The sequence below is a fragment of the Lynx canadensis genome, chromosome D4 (assembly GCF_007474595.2).
Source record: "Lynx canadensis isolate LIC74 chromosome D4, mLynCan4.pri.v2, whole genome shotgun sequence".
Lineage (NCBI taxonomy): Eukaryota > Metazoa > Chordata > Mammalia > Carnivora > Felidae > Lynx > Lynx canadensis.
Genome location: NC_044315.2, coordinates 84157299 through 84177714, shown reverse-complemented (window position 1 = coordinate 84177714; position 20416 = coordinate 84157299). Strand labels below are relative to the sequence as shown.

Genomic DNA, 20416 nt, shown 5'->3' with positions numbered 1-20416 from the left:
CGTCCGACTTCAGCCAGGTCACGATCTCGCAGTCTGTGAGTTCGAGCCCCGCGTCGGGCTCTGGGCTGATGGCTCAGAGCCTGGAGCCTGTTTCCGATTCTGTGTCTCCCTCTCTCTCTGCCCCTCCCCCGTTCATGCTCTGTCTCTCTCTGTCCCAAAAATAAATAAAAACGTTGAAAAAAAAAATAAATAAAAACTGATCAAGTACCTGTAATACAGTTCTTTGAAATATGGCTTCTATTTTCTTTTTTCTACAATTTAATCGTTAGCCTTTTCCTGACTCTCTAGGACCACTTAAGCATGTAAAGATTCCTGGTTCCATCCTCAATAAATTCAGATTTACAAACAAGAGTACCAGGTGATTCTCAACAGGGAAGTTTAGAAAAGCATGGTTTACAGAACTCCCTGGGGCACAATTTTAGGTCCCAACCCCAGAGATTATAATTCCTTTGATCAGAGTGAGTCAGAACAGAGCCCTTGACTGAATTCATCAGGAATGATTAAGAAACATCAGCAGCTATGTATATTAATCAACAGCCCTGGGTAAAAAACGTTTGTCAAGCCTACAAATTAAGAGCAGTAAGGAAAGCTGAAGTGAAAACGTCCTATATTTTTAAAAATCACATTAAAAGGGGGCATCTGGCTGGTTCAGTCAGTGGAGCGGGCTAATCCTGATCTCGAGGTCGTGAGTTCAGGCCCCACGTTAGGCAGAGCTTACTTTAAAAAATCACATCAGATACTCTTTTCACAGGTACATAAAATTTAATGGTTTTGGCCAGCAACATGCTGAATTCCTAGTTAACAGAATTAGGTCTACTGTGGTTTTCATGTTCAGCATCCGCAACAGGTTCAATGACTTGGAACTGAGCACTATTCCCAAATGTGGAAGATGTTTTCAGGATTCTCGCAACCAGAGATTTTCCAGCCTCTTTGGTCAATTTTCTAAAAAGTCTATGTACTGCATTTTGGTACCACCAAGAAGATGGAAAAGGATTCTCCTGGAATGAAATGACCGAAGCAAAAGCTCTCCGATGAAAACTGAAATCTCTAGGCGGAGGACACATTTACAGCCAAGAGGAGCTTCTGAGAAAGGATTTCCCTTTTCAGGATCATGACACGTTTTACAGGCAGTGCTGCATGGAGGCCTAGCTAAACAGTGCCACTGGCTCAGCCTCCTTTGGGAAAAGCTACAGAGCCACTTCTTTGGAGAGAAGGGTTGAGTGGGTACAAATATAACAGGAGTCCAAGCACACAGGTAATGCCAAGTTGGCAAGTAGAGTCGAATTCTATGTCCAGTTTTAGGCCAGTGATAGCATTAACTTTAATACTGAACAGACTGAGTGAACACTGAGCCCTAATCAAAAATTTTAATGTTTCCTTCTAAATAAGGAGCAATCAATACAGGGAAAGCACCTTTCCACCAGCAAGGGAAGCCTGCAGAGTGAGCTTGTGACAAGGGCTCCTTGTCTAATAGCACCTCCCCTGGGCCGAAAAGGTTAATAAAGGCTTCAGGGAATACTGTGATTAGGACTTTTGCTCTCAGAACTAAGGCTGATGAATCGCTACCAAATACAAGGGCCAGATACAAACTGTGTTAAAACAGTAAACGTTCACAATCTCATTAGTAACCGCTAGCTCACTCTAATTCCTTCCTGGACCACACTTAACAAATGTCCTTAGATGTTCAGATGAAAAAAAGGCAAGTGTGAATTCTTGGAGAACATTAGTAATATTTGGAGTCAAAGAAACTTTCAGAAATGCTTCTGCGTACAAAATAGATGATGGAAACATAAAACGCAGTGAATTCAACTGCTCTCCCTTTTTAATCAGTTTTACAGAATGAGACTGTACATTAGTGATCACATTAGAAGACAGGATGAGTCTCCTGTACATATACAAGATTGTGCAAGCTCATTAACTGAGGCTTAGGTAAGGTTTTATCAGTTCGAGAGGAGAGGCAGTACAAAGCTTTTTAGTACAGGAGAAGCACAAGAATACGGTAAACAAGACAGAATATCAACTCAGCAGGGGTGAATTTTTAAGGCGTGTGGCCCCTGCCCGCACTGTCTGCCATTAACCAAGTGGAGAGGACTTCCCCACTCTCGAACTTAACCATTGCTGAGCGCAGGCCTGTGGGACACATGAGCTCCACCGTGACTCCATAGCTCAACCACACCAACCGTGACAATGCGCAAACTATGTTTCCCTTTCTCTAAGTGTTCTCCAGGGTAATAAAGCCGTTCCTGGTCATCTTACTTCTTGGTAACCTACATTCTAAGGTATATTAAGTATTAACCTGGCAAATTCTCAAGCATTTTGGCATTCAAAATATCTAAAATACCTCATCACTGTTAATCTACTTACTAAAAATTCTTTGAGCTTCAAGATGGTTTCTGATTTCCCCCCACCCCCCGAATTATGGCAATCAAATACAGAATAAATTCACTAGATTTAAAAGAACTAGAAAGAGGGCAAATATAGACTTTTCCTTAAAGAAATAAAGCAGGAACGGAGAAGCAGGAGGAAAACGTTGAAGAAGCTAACCCCGCTACATTTCTATCACTCCCATGCAACCCACTAATAATTTTGAGCAAGTGTGGTCCTCTTTTTCCCTTTCCACACCCAATCACATCAGAGAACGGGGTCTTTAAAGCCTCACCCACTTAAAACATGAAGTTGACCTTTACTTGGCTCAAACCGGAATCTGCATGGCAGGTTACGCAAAGACGGTGCTGGATGGGCACTCGCGCTCAGCTGCTGGGTCTGACGAGAGCGCGGTCTCACTACCATTTGGGCCAGGTTCCTGTTCTCTGGCTTAGCACCTCAGCAACGTGTATATTGAAAGTCTGGATTAAACAAAGCCTTCCAGGACACAACAGGAAAAGGGAAAACCATGCATCACATCTATTTTCAATCCTTCACGAAGCCTAATTCTCTTACTACAGCAATTTAATATCTGTATAAAAAAAGGCTTTCATAAGCAGGTTTTAAAAAGAAAAAGCAGAAGCCAGCAATTCCTGGGGCTGAGACGTAAACTAAAGCAGAGAAAGAAAACAAAAACGTTTACCAGGTTTAAAAAAAAATAGTAATTTTATGAAGACCATCCTCAGTCTGTGTTTCTACTGCTTAACTTTCAGGAAGCAGAATATTAACACAAAATATAAACTGATTTTTCACTAGAGAAGTTAACTGTAGAATATTTCAGTGAACTGAGCCACTCTCTCTCCATTTAACAACATCATTGCAAATTCCACATAATACTCAGCGGCTACTGTTTCCTATGGGTGATTTTATACTTTTGCACTAATCCCTCATATAAAATAAGTGCTGGGAGGAAATGTAATAAGAACCAAAGAACAACTATCCCTCCTTCCCAAAGGAGCAAAGTCAAATTACTCCCTGTCTCCCACCCTACCGCTGCCACGCAGATAGTCACCAACTCCTAAATTCAGAAATCAACACTATAAGAAAATCATGCCATGAAATCAAGCCAGCAAAATGGCTGATGCTGATTGGTTCTTGCTCCTAAAAGGGTTTGCAGAGGGAGATGTAGCTACTCCTTAAAGAGCCGGGCTGTGCTTCTCCGCCAGCTCCCGAGTTAAGACCCAGGCCCGGGCCTCTGTCTCAGAGGTGTAATCGGATGCCAGATCCCTGGGGTTCCACCTTCACCCCTGGCCCCAGCACTGCATGGCTCTCACCTCCTGCCTCCAGCACAGCCCTACACCCACAACTCACCACCTTCTCCTCTACAGAAAAGAGCCCTGTGCAATGTCCACAGCTTCGTATTTATTTCTATAGTGATAACACAGAATGGATTTAGCAACCATTTGGAGAGGAAAAAAAATCTGTTAAAGCCCATAAAAATGAATTTCAACTATTCCAAGTCTTCTATTGACTTAACATTTATTGAATCAAATACTGAAATAAATGGACTCGCCCTAGGTCTTAGAAATCGTGTCAGACTGTTTGTCTTGTAAAGTATTTAATGACAGGATCTGACTTCTAATACGTAGGCAGGTTTGACAGTCACAGCCCATGAAGAACAGGACTCTACACAGATTTCTTGACCTAACATTCAAAAGGACATTTTGTAGTACTAGTTTAATTTTGATCTCTCCCTAAAAGGCAGAAACCACATCCCACACTCCTATGTAACTTATCTCGGTATTCTAAAATAAATGAATGAGAAGAGATGGGAGCATAAAGAAAATCCAGCTTCTTTAGGCACAATTAAACACAGAGGTCTCGGAGAGAAGATGGCCTCCGGGTTCATCTGCTCACCGCTGTTTGTCACAGTTCCCTTAAAAATGCCTAGAAATGCTGCTAGCAACAAGGGACTCAAAGTATGGGACTGAGTTTGTTATAAAAGAAGCTAACCAAGTTTAGGAAACATACAGAGTGAGAGCAGTCGGGGATGACTTACGCCCCAGACTTGTGCTTGAAGCTCTGGTGTGCCTCCCTAGCCAATTTCTCACACACCAACACCCATTCCTGATTATCAATATACAATCAAACCAAAATACTGAAACCCAGACTTTTGTTCAGAAGAGGGAAATAAAGGCACAGAAACCTGCCAAAATAGATTTTTTTCCATAAGAATAATATGGTTGATTAAAATAGTTTATCACTAGTAAAACTTGTATCACTAGAGCAGACAATACAAATTAGTTTTTAAAAAAATGACATTCACTGAATTCCTGGTCTGTCATTCAATGTGAATAATCATCAAAAATATATTACAATGAAAGGTTTAAAAGGAGTTCTGTTTGGGGTTTCTACACTGTATTTAGTATGTACCACAGTAACATGTTAGGTATCTACTGTTCCTCTGTATGTAACGCATGGCGATTAAACAGTCTACCTCGCTCCTCCTGCAGGCTCAAAGACGTCTGTGGTGAGGAATGTCTAAGTGATTGTTATACCCCTCATCAAAGGCAGCCTTGTGCATCAAACTCCACACCTAGGAAGTTCAAGAAACTGTTTTACACTTTAATAAATATTTCTGTGTATTTGTTTGTTGCTTTTAAGCTCAGCTTAAACTTTGTCAAGGAAACCATTTCACAAGAGGGTACGTCACAACCTACTATCAGCAATATTCCTTGTTTATTAGAATCTGAAGATGTCCATATTACATCAAATATAAATATATATTATATTTACATTTCCTTCTTAGCTTTTCGATCTAGGTGAGTGTATTTATATAATGCCACTAATGTCACCACTATTATAATCCTCAGTGCAACTGCTATTTTCCTTCCATTAGATGCATAGAAGATTACGCAGCATCTAAAAAGAGGTGTACTGTTCTTTTCGTTTTCTTTTTTGTTTTTTTAAATAAAAGGAAAGAATGGGTATTCGTGAATGGAGATCTAGGAATTTTCTAGATTTTGTTCTGTTTTTTAATATTTCAAAATATGAAATGTGGTCCCTTTTTGCAGTACTAGTCTCTACTTGGGACAAGAAAATAACCAAATATGCAACAGAAAAGAAAAGAGCCCAAAGAAAAGAGAACCTGCTTGTTAGCTCATTAATCTGTTTAGTAAAGATCTGTTTTAAAATGTCTGAACGCTGTACAATATTATACAAAAACAATCTTCAGCCTTCAAAGCAGCTGGTACATTTTCTAAGAGAGCTGTTTGCCCGCCTAACAGTCTGCTGCCTCGGTGGGCCTTGGTCTTGGTCACTTCCGGTCATCAATCGTTTTAATGAATTCCACCGCTGCCGTGAACTGCATCCACCAGTAGGACTCCTCTCCAGACAGACAGCTGGCATAAAAGCTACTGATATACTGGACGGTAGACAGCAAACAGGGTGGATTTGCCTAGAGAAGTGAAAACGAAGAGAGTCAATTACTCAGATGTACAACTCCGCAAAAACCATCTAAGCTAACATCTTCCAATGTCTTCCTATGAAAGAGACACCAGTCCTTTTGAAAATAATCCCCAAAGTCTTCTTCAGGAGCAATTTATAAACCTTAGCCACTATGAGTAACAACGGTATACTGGAAAGGCAACTCAGGTTCTAATGCCAGCTTTCTATCCTTGTAAGTCAATGAAGCTTGCTGGTCCTTATGGAGGCTGAACTAATCCTAGTGGACTTTACTCAACACATCCCAGGATTCCAGAATGTTAGATAAGGAAATAAAGGCTGTACACCAATTGAGAAAGAAAAAAAACTAAAAAGATAATATGGTGAGTTGCCAGAGGTAACACAGAACACCTCCTGCTTTTTCACTTTTTTCACATAGACAGAAAGGACACAGGCGTTGTAAGTGGTTGGGAGGACACACTAAGGCCTGTGCCCCAGAACAAGCTCGCACTGGCTCTGCAAAGAACGAGACACATCACACCTGGAAGATACAAGGACAACGGCCGACAGCAGGAGTCGGGAAGGCTGACCGCACACTGATCCTATAGGCTGCCGACTGAGCTAAGAATTCAGATTGCAGAAATACCGCAATATCAAGAATTAGTAAAACATATGTCAGATACTTTAGACGTCAACAGGTGGTCTGAGCTAACTGGAACACACAAGTGACACAGTCACTTGGCGGCTGTGTGCACCCAAACTGCATGGTTCCCCTGAAAATGCTCACAACAAACCGTTTAAACGATGACATTTCAATTTTAAAGTAAAAAAAAAAAAAACAACAACACACACACAAGAGACACCAGTACATTTTAAGATCATATGGCACAGGGGCGCCTGGGTGGCCCAGTAGGTTAAGCATCTGACTCCTGATTTTGGCTCAGGTCATGATCTCACAGTTCATGGGATCAAGCCCCACGTCAGGCTCTGTGCTGACAGCCCAGAACCTGCTGGGGATTCTCTCTCTCCCTCCATCCCTTCCCTGCTTGCTCTCTCTCCCTCTCTCAAAATAAATAAACGTTTAAAAAGATAACATGGCACAATTACAAAATAAGAGGCCAAAAGGAGACAGGTGTTTGGTAGATTTGACGGTTCAGGTGACAAGGACTATGAGGAATTCAGTGTGGAAGAAGATGGTAAGAGCACAATAAAAAGAATTTTCCCTCATTCACTCACTCAATAATTACATATCGAGCCCCAACCAAGAACCTCAGGCATGTAAAAGTTGACAATGTTCATCTAGGAATCCAGTCCTCCTATCCTTTCTTTCGAAAATCTTAACTTTTGGACAGAACAAGACTTCACATTAGACTCTTTCTGGGTAACACAGAGCTTGAGACTGGGAAGAGCACGTGAAGCCCCGCACCAACCTGCTTGGAACCGCCAAATAAACTCTCTTCATTAATAGTAGTGAGGGGCCCACCTTTATCAACACAAATACCAAAACAGGGACAAAGTCATCTGCTCCGGGGACGGAGTCCTCATTGGCCAGACTCAGGAGGTTCATGATCGTGGAGCACATTCTCAGGATGCACTGCACTTTGTCCCGGGGCGTCTTGTAAGCACTTATTGTCCTGATTTCTGACTGTGCGGATGGCCATGGTGCCTCCCGAAGATAAACCTAAGCGAGATCACAAACAGACCCGAATCTTGAATTCAACAGCAACTACAGGAAGCGACCAGGACAACCTCCATGTCAGGAAGCAGAAGGGTAAGCTTGGTGCCTTTTCCTTTCTTCAGTAAAACCAGATTGTGGTTCCCTCCCTTCCACTAAGACTGAAGCTTAGTAAATTTTTAAATAATTTGCTTTGCATTTTCAAATGAATCAATCCTCCATTAATGGAGGAAAGGACATATGATAACACCAACCTAGACCTCATAAAATGCCAAACAATTATCTTTCTTAAATAGCTAGAATGGAACTTATCTACAAGGAGCAGCTGATTCTAAAAGTACAAACAAGCTACTTCTGAAGGAAAATATCGTAAAAATATGTTACCTTTGTTGCAGTAGTTCTAGAAAGAACAGATTAAAAAAAACCAAGGTAATTTATAAACTTCTACTGACATTTCATTAGTGGGGACACTAATAAAACAACCAGAAAAGTCAAATACCTGAACTTTTCCATTATTTTGTAGACGTTGTATGACACTAACAGGTAACTTTGATGTCACATTCAGATTCAATTTGTTCCCCTGGAATAGCTGTCACATTCTGTGGAGTGCCACCAGATCCCTTACTCGAATGGGACATTTCTGCAGAAACCTGGCTATAAAAACATCCCTGGAGAGCAAGGCTGCTGCAGGCGGAGCAGGTGTAGGCAGAAGCCCCGCCCGCACGCTGAGTGGCATCTGGGCAGGGGCCCCTCAGTGCAGCCCTCCTCCTCCTCTCCCCAAGGCCCGTTCCATGCCAGGATATGTTAATCCTAGGACCTCTGAGAACTTTAAAGTTAGAAATACCTCGAATGCAAATTGTTCTGAACATGCATACGGCGTTATCAAGCAACTACTAATACTACATAAAACTGTATTACCTCTGGTATCTGCAGAGCTCTGTGATTTGCAGTCACTACTTTAGACAATCTCTGAATATGTTCATGAAGGACTCTGAAAACCCCAAAAACACATATGTAAATACATATTTCAGAAAAAAAAGGCACATAAAAAATGTTTTGTTTTTTTTTTTTCAAAACATTTAAAACGTTAAGACTTCTTTCGAGATACAGATTACAATTACGGTTGAGACTGAGACGCTTAGCTGTTAAGTATTCCCTCTTGTCAAAAATGTCTCACACTTAGGATCTCCTTAGAAATGCTGAGTGGGCTGAGGGGAGGCAAGGAGAGTAGGGAAGTCCTTCCTTCCCAGCCCAGTTCAGCATTCCAAAGGAGAAAGGGGAGGAGCCCTAGCCCAGAAGCCACCCGGACACACTAATTAGTAAAAAGCACAGAGGAAGTAGAGGGATTAAAAGCCAGAAACCAAAGACCACAGGAGCTCAGACAGAGAAGGGACTCTGAGAACACTCAACCTCTCTCCTATTTCATAGATGAAAATAATCAGGCTTAGACAGGTGAAAGGCTTGCCTGAGGTCACACAAGGGTTAGCAGCAGGCGCTAAACCCAGCCTTCCTGGCTTCTACTGTTTTTTCCGGAGCACTGGTTAACTGTGCACTCTATAAAACCTGAAGACATGCCACGGAGGAGAGGGTACCCAATACCGCTCTTTGCAGGAAATACAGTTTGAATGCCCCTACTCCCATTTATCCCATTCTGGAAGCTAAAAACTGGTCTCCGGAAAGAAAATATGTCCTATTTGGTGAATGAGGCACAGAAGCTGGGGTGTGCCTCTTAACGTTTATTTATTTTTGAGAGAGAGAGAGAGACAGAGCGTGAGCGGGGGAGGGGCAGAGAGAGAGAGGGAGACACAGAATCCAAAGCAGGGTCCAGGCTCCAAGCTGTCAGAACAGACCCCGACGTGGGGCTCGAACCCACGAACCGTGAGATGACCCGAGCCGAAGTCGGATGCTCAACTGACTGAGCCCCCCAGGCGCCCCATGGGGTGTGCCTCTTAGACTATGAAGAGTGGGAGAGGCAGGCTAGAACAACCCTAACCCATTCACAGAAGAGTGAGTGCTCTCAAACATACATGTAAGACCTTAGCATTTCTGTGAAAGAAAGCTTCTATTAACCATTCATGACTCATCCTGAGGTCCTATCACATGGACCCCTTGAGAGTCACTGGCACAGTAAGACGGTATTACTGCTGGGGACAGAGTAGCCACCTCAACATGGCAGAAACAGGGCTGTGAAGCAGTGTTCAAGAAAGTGCAAGAGAGGGAAAATGAAAATGAGAAATCACCCATAGTTTTATTACCCCAAATATAACCACGGTTACCACTCCAGGTTTCTTTTTTTTTTTTTTTTTTCAGGATAAATTTTTTTTAGGATTACTTTTTAAAACCAGCTTTATCGAGACATGACTCATACATCATAGATTTCCAGATATTTTCTGATATTCAAACATACAGCTTTTCATTCTTAATAAATAAATAATGAGCATACAGAAGTCAAGCCCTGTGCCTGATGCTGGGACAGAGTGGTAACTAACAGCATTATGTTCCTGCTCTCACAGAGATGACAATCCAGTGGAGGAGAGAAGTGTTCACCAGATGACCACACACAGCAGGGATCACTAAGGGGGTGATTCTGCACCTCCCCTCCTCCCGAGGGACATCTGGCAATGTCTGGAGACATTCTGGTTCTTACAACTGGTGGGGAACTACCAGCATCTCCTGTGTACAGACCAGAGATGCTGCCAAACATCCTGCAAGGCACACAGCAGCCTCCCACACCAAGGAGTTACCTGGCCCCACGTGCCAGTAGTGCCAGGCCGAGGAACTGTGACTCTACCAGATGTGAAACCCCAACAGTGGCAAGTGCTAAAGAAAGGTACGCAGGTCCGAGAGAGCCCTGCCAGGGACTGACCCTGGTCAGAAAGGTCAGAAGAGTGGTGCTGCAGTCAAGACGTGAAGGATAAGGAAGAGCAGGAAGAGGAAAGAAGGGGAGAACAGCGAAGGCAGAATAGCAGCAGGGCCTTCCAGGAAGGCCATACCGATTGATATGCCCTCCGGCCCAATTCCCCACTCCCTGAAAACAGAGTGCTATCCTTCTTTCTCCCTTGTCACTCAGATGGGGGAAAATGATAGCATGCACTGCCTTTACTGGCATCGCTAAGTCTCATGCACAGCTTGTGTAAAACACGGGACTGGCTGATGTACCCCTACGTGGTCAACACAGGTGCGGTAAACATGGGAGTGCTCACTGGTCACGAAGTATGTCCCCATCCTGGTTAGGGTAGAAAGCAAGCTTGAAAATCCGATTCATCACACTTCGTTCAATGGCCAGCTGAGCATCCTGAAGCTGCTCCTCACTCGCGTTCTGCCATATGACGTCCTGGGCCATTGCACCATAAAGGAACTGCAGAAAATCCTCTACCTGAGCAGTTTTATCATCAGCTGCTGTGAGTTTCTGAAAGTCTCCAATGCAAAATAATGATTTTTTATAATATACTATCTGAATAATCTTAAAAAGGAAATTACAGAAATCATTTTAATCACTAGCTCTGCAGGTATTATGTTCTTAAAGCCAAAAGTGTATATGGATATGGCTTATTTTAGGAGAATGTGGTCAGATCATTAAAATCAGAAGATACGTAAGAAATATGCAAAAGTTTAAAAGCAAGGGGTTTGTCATAAAAATGACATACTTTGAAAAAAAAAAGGTTTTTTTGACTTTAAGAAAAAAAATAAAAATTTAAAAACGATATAAAAATGACATACTTTCACTAATGTATAGACTTACTGAATCTTTACACTGTACACCTAAAACTAATATAACACCATATATATATTAATTATAGTGTAATTTAAAAAATTAAAAAGTTAAAAGCTTTTTAAAAATGATATGCTTTATTTTTAAATGTGAGAAAAACATACACAGGATCCAAAACTCTAACCAATTTTCCCAATTTTGTATAAACTACAGATATTCGATCCAGGATAAAAATGGAATGTATTGGTTGGACGTTAAGGTTTAATTAAGAATCCATAAAACACGTGGGAGTTTAAGGGACTACTTGTAGACATGCAGATACTCAAATTAGCAAAACAAAAATTTCCAAATCTCCCCACGAATCCATGGCTGAAGAGATGCTTCAACTAAAGGTCTTTAGTTACCTTGAATGAATTCCCTGATCTTCTTTTCTTTGCTCTCAAGCAGCAACCTTACACAGACGGTGGTAAAGTATCGATTGGCCACCTCTTTGTCCCGCAAGACCCTTTGCAGTAGCCTTTCCAGGTGAGCCTGCGTGGTCTGCAGTCCTTGCCGACAGCGAGTGAGATAAGCAATATAGGGGGCCCTTTTCCTAAAAGGAAATATGCTTTGCAGGACATCACATACGTACAGTGCACACTTTTTTGGAGACTAAGAGTCTTAATTTTTTCTCTCATAGACTTTGGTTTTACCAATTAGCCATGTCAGGCTGCAGACAACTGTCTTGAGGACTAATAATGCTGCCTGCTTAAGAAACAGAACCATTGTGCGTATTTGTGAAGAATAACGTCTACTGGGCTGAACACTTAGCTACCCAACTCACTAAATGTTACTAAGTCCCTTGGCATCGTTGGTCTATTTTATATTGGCCCACAGTCTCCATGTTGGTAGGATAGGACCTCATACTTCACAGGAAATTGATAGCTATAGAAGACTAAAATAATTACAAAATATAGGTTAATACACCACTAGACCATTAAACGTATCATCAATTATTTACTTATAGTCTAATTGTAACAATCATTAAAGTGCCCATTCCCTAAGCCCAGGGGCCTCTTCATTTCCCAAGGATCTCTATTACATTCTTCTCCTGAACTGTTAGCAAAGGGCTAGCAGCAGACAGAGGGCAGCAATTTTTAGGCCTACTCCTTCCCTACTCCAGGAAATAGTTTTTCCTATCACCCCAAAAAAAAGGAGAAGGATATCCTAGCTATTCTGGCCTCACCTCTGCTAGCACGGCTTCTGTGCAAAGCTGAAGGAAACTGAATTTCTCTGTTAGTCAGAACTGCTCATTTACAACTACACTTCCAGATAAATATCCAAATGTGTTCGTCATCCAGGTAAACACAGCCAAGCACATTGCAGTAAGCCCAGATTCACTTGTGAAATAAAAAAAGACACTTGGAGCTGAAAATAGGCTGACAAGTGAAGCAAGCTGGGTATTTACCTATAGTCCTCGGCAATAGAGGCCAGCAGTTTCCTACAAGTTCTGTTATCAAAGCGGCACACACAGCGCATAGTTTCTTGAAGTTGAGCCATTAAGTTCTTATCTTGTAGGTTAATTGCTTCAGCTATTTGAACTTTTAAGAAGCATACAATTTCATTGTCTAAACAAACAAACAACAGAATTCTGTTATTGTTGAGAATTTCCATTGTATACCATCCCTCAGCCTTTGGGATATCCCATTCTGCTCTACCATGGATCAGAACTAAACCATATGGAATTGTTACACAGCTTAAATACAGTGGAATACAGGCGGTTTCATATGATCCAACCTATAAATACAGGAAAAACTTACCTTCCGGGTCTGTGTGGTCTGGTAGACCATTCCTTGTTGAATGGGTTAGCACTGGGAAAGCAACGGAATCCGCAGAGCAAAGAGCAAGTCTCAGTTTCTTTTTTGCATCTCTGAAGAATGAACCAAAAGTACATTAATTTCTTTATCCAGAGATGGTCATATTTTATGAACACTCACTATACAAACTAATAGGCTACCTCAGGACTCAGATGTTTCGAGCAGAAATAAATAAAAACTTTTTAATTTACTGACAGCTCACTTAAAGGAACAGGCTTCACCTGTTACCCGAGGAGCAAGGCTATATAAAAATGCTCTGAGCAAGGACTATTCTGTAAAGTCACCAGAATCAAACAAATCCTTTTGGACCCTGTAACATAAACCAAATCCCACAACGGCCACTGGGAGGAGAATGAGAAAGCGCCATGATGCCAGGGTCAGGAGGGACCACAGAAGTCACCAGAACCATCTCACCATCCAAACTAAGAACACTGTCCACCAGGTCTCCTGAGAAAGGTTGATCTTGACACAAGACAAGCTCACCACTCGACAAGAAGCCCTTTCTATCACTCTACTGCTTGAAACTGCGGCTGACCCTACCACCCACCTGGTCTCCCCCAGCATTTCCCATGTGGGCAGGGAGCTTGGGGTCTGCAAAGGCACTGCCACTTGTTTCATTTAAAGGATGTATGTGGTCCCTGTGAGCACACGAGGTGGATGTTTTTTCACTCCTGAATTAAAGTGTTTGATGTATGGAATCCAAAGTGAAGCAAGGTTTTCTCAGGAAACTGCATTTCATTCATTCTCTCTGCTTTATACTTTTTTTTTTTTGGTTTGGTTTTTTTCTTTTAAGAGAGAGAGCACAAATGAGGGAGAAGGCCAGAGGGATAATCTTGAGCAGGCTCCACACTCAGCACAGAGCCTGATGTGGGGTTCGATCCCACAACCATGGGATCAGGACCTGCGCCGAAATCAAGATTCAGATGCTCAACTGAACGAGCCACCCAGACGACTCCCCTGCTTTATACATTTACTAGATGGCTCAATGAATCCTGACTTGCAGTGACAACAGTGCTGATGCAAAGTCCAAACCCACAAATTCGCAATCCTCTCAAAGAAATACCTGTACGAAAAAGCGGAGTCCTGAGGGTGGGCTGCTTGGCTCGCGGAGTCCGGGAGATCATCAGCCGACATGTTCTGCAGTGTTTCCTCACGAGGAGAGTCCTGTGCACTCTCACCATCACCCATGACCTCTACACAAACCCACCCCCAGAGAGGATAAGCAGGTTAACCTGGGGGCCTAGCACTAGTACGTGTTCAGAGCAACTCAACAATAAATTTGCACTGTGCTTTTCAGCCGGAGTGCTTTGAGAAAGAAGGAAAAGCACTTCATTTAAACAAGCTGATAGCAATGACAATAAATCAAGGGAGCAGTTGTTGAGAAGTGAATGATTTTTACTTCCTGTACCAATCTTAACTCAAAACAACAAACGTCTGTGACTAAACAGATAATGCTCTAATCAGATTCACTGAACCACAGAACCAAGAGGAGCCTCAAAAATCACTCTACATAAAACCCTCTTTTATAGACATGGGGTCTTGCCCAATCAGAAAGTGGCTTGCTGTAAAAGCCCTGGGCTAGCTGGCTGCTGAGGTGAACCACGCACCCTAGTAAGGAGGCTGGGAGACCTGAGCGCCCTTCCCACTGCCCAAGAATGAGCTGGGACGAACTCACAAATGCAGCCAGGACAGATCTGTGGTTCCCGCGGCGGTTTTTATGTTTCTAATTAACCAATTTAGAGAATATGTTCATGTACAAAATCAAAAGGGATAAAAATTCATTAATATAATGAAGATCCTGTCCTTACATAGGGCAAATATGTTTATTAGGAGATAATTTAAAATGCTTCAGGAAAAAATACATGGAGAGAAGGTGGCAAAATGTTAACACCTGATAAAGGTAGAGGGAATATGGACCTCCACTGTACTATTCTTTCAAATCTTTTGTTATTTATTTTTTCAAAATAATAAGTATGGGAAGTTCTCCTCTACTCCGGCTTCCCATTGTGCTCCCTATGAATTTCCCTTGAGCCAGCTCACATTACAGGTTTGTCAGATTCTTCCAGAGACACTGTGCACATACAAGCATAAACACATGTGCATACAATTTATGCTTTTATATACTTTTCCTCTCCTCTTCATCATGGGGATTATACCATATTTTTCTGAACACTATTCAAAGTAGCTATTAAAAAGCTACTTTTTATTCAGATCACTTTTTTCACTGTGATACCAAAGTTAGTACAGTTGACCCTTGAACAACACAGGTTTGAAATGCATGGGTGCACATATACATGGATTTGCTTTCCTTATTTTTTTTTTATTTTATTTTTAAGCAATGTCTACACCCAAAGTGGGGGCTCAAACTCACAACCCCAAGATCAAGAGTCATAGGCTCTTCCGACTGAGCCAGTCAGGCACCCCTACATGGATTTTTTTCAATAAATACATACGGTACTGTGACTGTATTTCCTTAACAATGATTTCCTTAACAACACCGTCTTTCCTCTAGCTTACTTTACCGTAAGAATACAGTGTATTAAATGTGTAACATGCAGATATGTGTTAACTATTTGTTACCGTTAAGGTTTCCAGTCAACAGCAGGCTATTAGCAGTTAAGTTTTGGGGGAGTCAAAAGTCACATATAAGTTTTTAACTATGCAGGAGGTTGGTGCCCCTACCCCCTTTCCCACCCCCACCCCCACACTGTTTAGGGTTAACTATATTCAAATCTTTATCATGATTATCACCTGTACTTTCATAGTTTGCCATTGCTCCTTCACTGGGGCTGGTTCGTTTAATGGCATTCCTGTATTTGTCCAGAATATCCTCAGCGACCTGAGCTTGTGCACTGAGTCTAGGGCTGGGATCATCTGCAGGGGAAAGGAGAGTGAGAGAATTAGCTTCCCTTGGTTTGCACCAACTCTGATGTTAGTATGATACCAGTAGCATAATCCCAAAGACGGATTAGGAGGTGAGACTTAAAAAGAGCACATATCTCAATGTTAAGAGGCACCATGCAGCTGCCTGCTCGTCCCATTTCTAGGTCTGAGAGCCTTGCCAAAGCACGCAATTGGGAGGATTAGCTCCACTTTCTCATCATCGCCAAAATTCTGCATGATGGTGTTAAGAAATTCAGTGCAGACTAAATGGATGATGGGTTTCTAAAGTGCTTATAACTCAAGTCACTGTTATTAGCAATGCATGCTAACAGAACTTCCAACAATGCATTGTTATAGGCAGATTCATTTATTCAGACATCTCCATGCTGAAGGGTAAAAAAAAGTATCAAATTTAGAATTAATCCCTTTTAAGTAATAAAAAAAAAAATGCCTTCTTCCATTCTTGCTGTATGACTTTCTCTCTCTACACATTTCAAACCTTTAGATATTAATATTCTGTCTCACTAAATCTGACCACGACAGTGAAGCTGCTGGAAGAGAGCACTTTTGTGAATCTAGCCACTGCTGGAGAGTGCTGGAAATGTACCCGGGGTACAGGGAGAAAAAGCTTATCACAATCACAGATGTAGCACTGTTTACTTTCAGGACCATTATCCTGTCAGCAAAATCAGCACACTGAAATGTGTTCCTGGAGCCTAAGATGGCAGAATCATTAATTAACAGTCATCAAAGCAAAGAGCTGCTACAGATCCATGGGACAAAATAAAGTTCTATAGTGAAATGCAAACTCCTGACATAGATCCAGACCAAGCAGGTAACCACAAATGTCCGTATTCTGGTAGAATCCCATTTTTCAAGAAGTCTAACAACACATAAAAAATCACTAGATTATATATGTGTGTGCGTAATAGCAGCTAATAATAATAGCAGCTAACATTTCTTGAGCACTTACCACATGCCAGAAACTGTGCTAAGCACCTTTTACGAACAATCTCAATCATCACAACAACCCTACAGGGAGGTACTTTTATCACCTTCACTCTCTAGAGGAGGAAATCAGGTATAGAAAGGTTAAGCAGTATATGCTCATGGGCTCTTCCGTTTCCATGGAAAATAAAATTTAGTATCCATGTCTCTGTACAATTGCAGTAAATTACAGAAAAAGAGGATTTCCAAAGTAATTGAATCTTTCTGCTGTAATGGTATTTGAATTCATGAGAAAAGAGTTCTAATAAAATCTGATCTTCAAAATGTAAACTGATAAAACATCTATCATTACAAAATCTTTCTTTGGAAGGGGAGTACCTTTTTGCTATTGGTTTTGAGTGCTGTTGAGGGCTCTGAAAAAGGGAATAAAATTTGGCTAATCGTAAAGCCATAATGTCACTTATAACCTCTAATTCTATGCCGTTCTTAAGAATTTTTTCCAGGAAGGGGTACCTGGGTGGCTCAGTAGGTTAAGCATCTGACTTGACCTCAGCTCAGGTCATCATCTCACAGTTGGTGGGATCGAGCCCCACATTGGGCTTGGTGCAGACAGTACAGAGCCTGCTTGGGATTCTCTCTCTTCCTCTCTCTCTCAAACATTAACAATTAAAAAAGAAAGAATTTTATCCCAGGAAAATAATGGAAATAAACAAAAAATGCTGTATATACGAAGCTGTGAGCATTATTTTCACAGTAAAAAACTGGATACCATTTAAGTATCCAAAAGTAAGAGAACATTCAGGAGGCCATAAAATGATATGACAGATTATCTGTGAGTCACTACAAATTATTAAAAACCAACCATGTCTAGTAGAAACTGGAGAGGGTTTATGAAATCACATTTGGTGAAAGAAGGATGCAAAGTTACACACATAATCTGATTCAGTCATGAAAAAGCCACATACAAATATGGAAAGACTGGGAAAGAACATGGAAAAAAAAAAAAAAAGAACGGTTAGGGTGACTGGATTATGGACAGACTGTTAAGAAATATCCTTTCATAACATTTAAAAATTGTTTTAACGATAATTTTCAACAGGTAACTAATTAGAACTGGGTAGAAATATTTCTACATTAGTAGGGAATCTAAGTTGCTTGAATCAAATACAAAGAAAATGAAGTATCTTATGGAAAAAAACTTACCCTACTTAGCTTCTAGATTAGGCACCAAGAACCAAGAAATATGTTTGCCCAAAGACACAAGTAAAAAATAACTTATAACTTCTCCAATGACTGATTCGACATTTTAAAAACAGATTTCATTATAAGAATTTCCCTCCATAAATGCTAGTGGTGTTCTAATACTAGGAACATGGACAGGAAACAAATGTTTCCAATTCTTCTCAATCAGACTGTAATTCCTGAAGAAGACGGGACATGTGATTTGACTTAATAACTACAACACTTAGCACAGTGCCTGGCACGAGTCAGATGTTCAGAAAGTATCTGCTGATTGAATAAGAGAGGCTTGCTGGCTCTCGCACAGAACCATGGCCTGGAAGCCCAGCTCCTGCTCTCCAAAGCCCTTCATTCCCACAAAGTCACCTCACCAGACGGTATGCTAGACCATGGAAATACATCCAATTAGAAGGAGCCAGATATTAGAATAACATGCATTAAAATGGGATTCTACCTGTACTATACTGAGCTCTCTGAGGAGGATGTTCTTTGGAAACCTATGCCATTTTTTAATAAAAATCTTCATTTTAACTAAGTGGGATAACATAATTGAAAAATCAAGGTAAGAAAAAAAGGAGGTGAGAAATTAATTTCCCTCTAGATGCGCTACAGTCCTCGGAAACAGTATAAACCTATCAGACTCAAGGTTGGGTCATTAACACTACTCCTCAAACTCATTCCTTTTAGGGTGCTCATTCATAATATGCCAAACAGAAAGCTGCAAAAATACAAATGCTGAATAAAGTAAAACCCAACCCCTAGGTGTCTTTTCCTTGGGCCAGACAGCAATGTTAAAAGGATTCAAGCTGTAAAAAACTGGCAAAGTTCATAAATTTATGATATTGTTTGAACATTTTATCACACAAAAAGGAAACGATTAGGTCAAGCAGAATTTCCCTATGATCCCGAATAATCAAGAACTATAGATGGAAATAAATTTAGAATTCTCTGATCAACATTAGCGAAAACTATACAATCAACGTTCCAAAGATGTGGCATGCATCGCACTAGAACCATCACCACACTTTCCTAAAAGGCACTGCGTGTCATCATCCCACTGACATGTCGAGTTGTAGGGAATGCCTAGAGGCCCAGGATCGGGAGCCTCCTCATAAACAGAAGTTATGATAATGAGGATGATGATGGTGGTGGCGGTCTGCAGGAAGAGCACACTGAGATTCACTGTGGCCACCAACTGGATACCACAGAGCTATGAAGAACATACTCCCCACTGTACACACACAAACACATTCTTCTAGAAAGGCAACGCTTATGGCACCCAAGAAAAAGTGTTATGAAATATGTGCTCTGGGAATGAAGGAGCCAGGAAGTCCATGGTCTACAAACCTGTGAGTGTTGAGAATCTGTCAGGCCCCAGATCATCTTTGTCTTTTTCTTGTTTTTCTTTCTTTCTAAATGGTATAGGAGCTGGAAATTAAATAAAGTCAGTAGTGTGACATATAACATACTGCACTACTCGGAAGACAGCAGTCATTTTGGAGTATTAACTGGTGTGCCAACATTTCTAAGTGAAAGGAAGGTGAAAAGTTTAAAAGCTAAGAAATCCCGAGTGTCAACTGATAATCGTTCTTAAGATAGCATTGAAGGTTCTTACAGAAGCTCGCAGAATCTGCTTTGGGGTCATCTGCCACAGGAAGAATGATTTAATTCGAATCTATTGGGACTAAATCAAAACCACTGCCTCTTAACCTCTGCTCAAAAACAACACACTCAAAGCTCTCAGTCTCATTCTCTCCTCATCAAGTGGGCTTGAGTGCGGCGTGAAAGCAGTGTTCCTCAGCTCCTGAGTGCCACAGTGCCGAGAAGAGGCCTTCAGAAGAAGTCCCTAGCTTTAATCCTGGACGATCTCTCCTTGCAGGAAGAGACGCTTTTGTCAACTCAATTCTCAATATCTACTGGTACAATGCCAGGCTATTCACAAGGAAAAAAAAAAAAGAGAAAGCAAATAAAACGATTTTATACAACTGCCTTCCAAAATACTCACTAATATTCAGGATATAAACATTCTCAACGAACATAACCATAAAAAGCTTAAGTTATTCCAGGAATGTAAAGGATAAATTTTCAATGTTTAATTACCAATAGCATCCCTTTTTCCTGCAATAATTATTAGCAATACATATGTCAAAAGTCCTATCTTTAACTTCAACAATATATGATATTTAAACAGCCGTCACCTGCCTGACTTCCACGTATGAAACCACTACCACTTCATGCAATGAACAAGAACTATCATTTCTAAAGGTCTGTCTTAGCATTCACCTGAGTGAAACC

At 41.2% G+C, this 20416-nt stretch overlaps 1 protein-coding gene across 4 annotated transcripts in view; it reads right to left on the bottom strand.

Moving 5' to 3' along the window:
* Positions 1-742: 742 nt before the first annotated feature.
* GAPVD1 (GTPase activating protein and VPS9 domains 1) overlaps positions 743-20416 on the bottom strand; it is a 75666-nt gene continuing 55992 nt past the window's right edge. For 2 of the 4 annotated variants that reach the window (XM_030294451.2, XM_030294450.2), the window contains exons 17-26: positions 19469-19549; positions 15803-15925; positions 14115-14244; positions 12995-13104; positions 12643-12802; positions 11600-11787; positions 10687-10900; positions 8402-8474; positions 7292-7489; positions 743-5821 (exon numbers count right to left, since the gene is read on the bottom strand). In XM_030294451.2, coding sequence (XP_030150311.1) covers positions 5681-5821; positions 7292-7489; positions 8402-8474; positions 10687-10900; positions 11600-11787; positions 12643-12802; positions 12995-13104; positions 14115-14244; positions 15803-15925; positions 19469-19549 — 1418 coding nt within the window. In that variant the 3' untranslated portion in view covers positions 743-5680. The remainder of the gene's footprint in view (positions 5822-7291; positions 7490-8401; positions 8475-10686; positions 10901-11599; positions 11788-12642; positions 12803-12994; positions 13105-14114; positions 14245-15802; positions 15926-19468; positions 19550-20416) is intronic. The other 2 variants (XM_030294452.2, XM_030294453.2) reach the window with 1 other exon arrangement.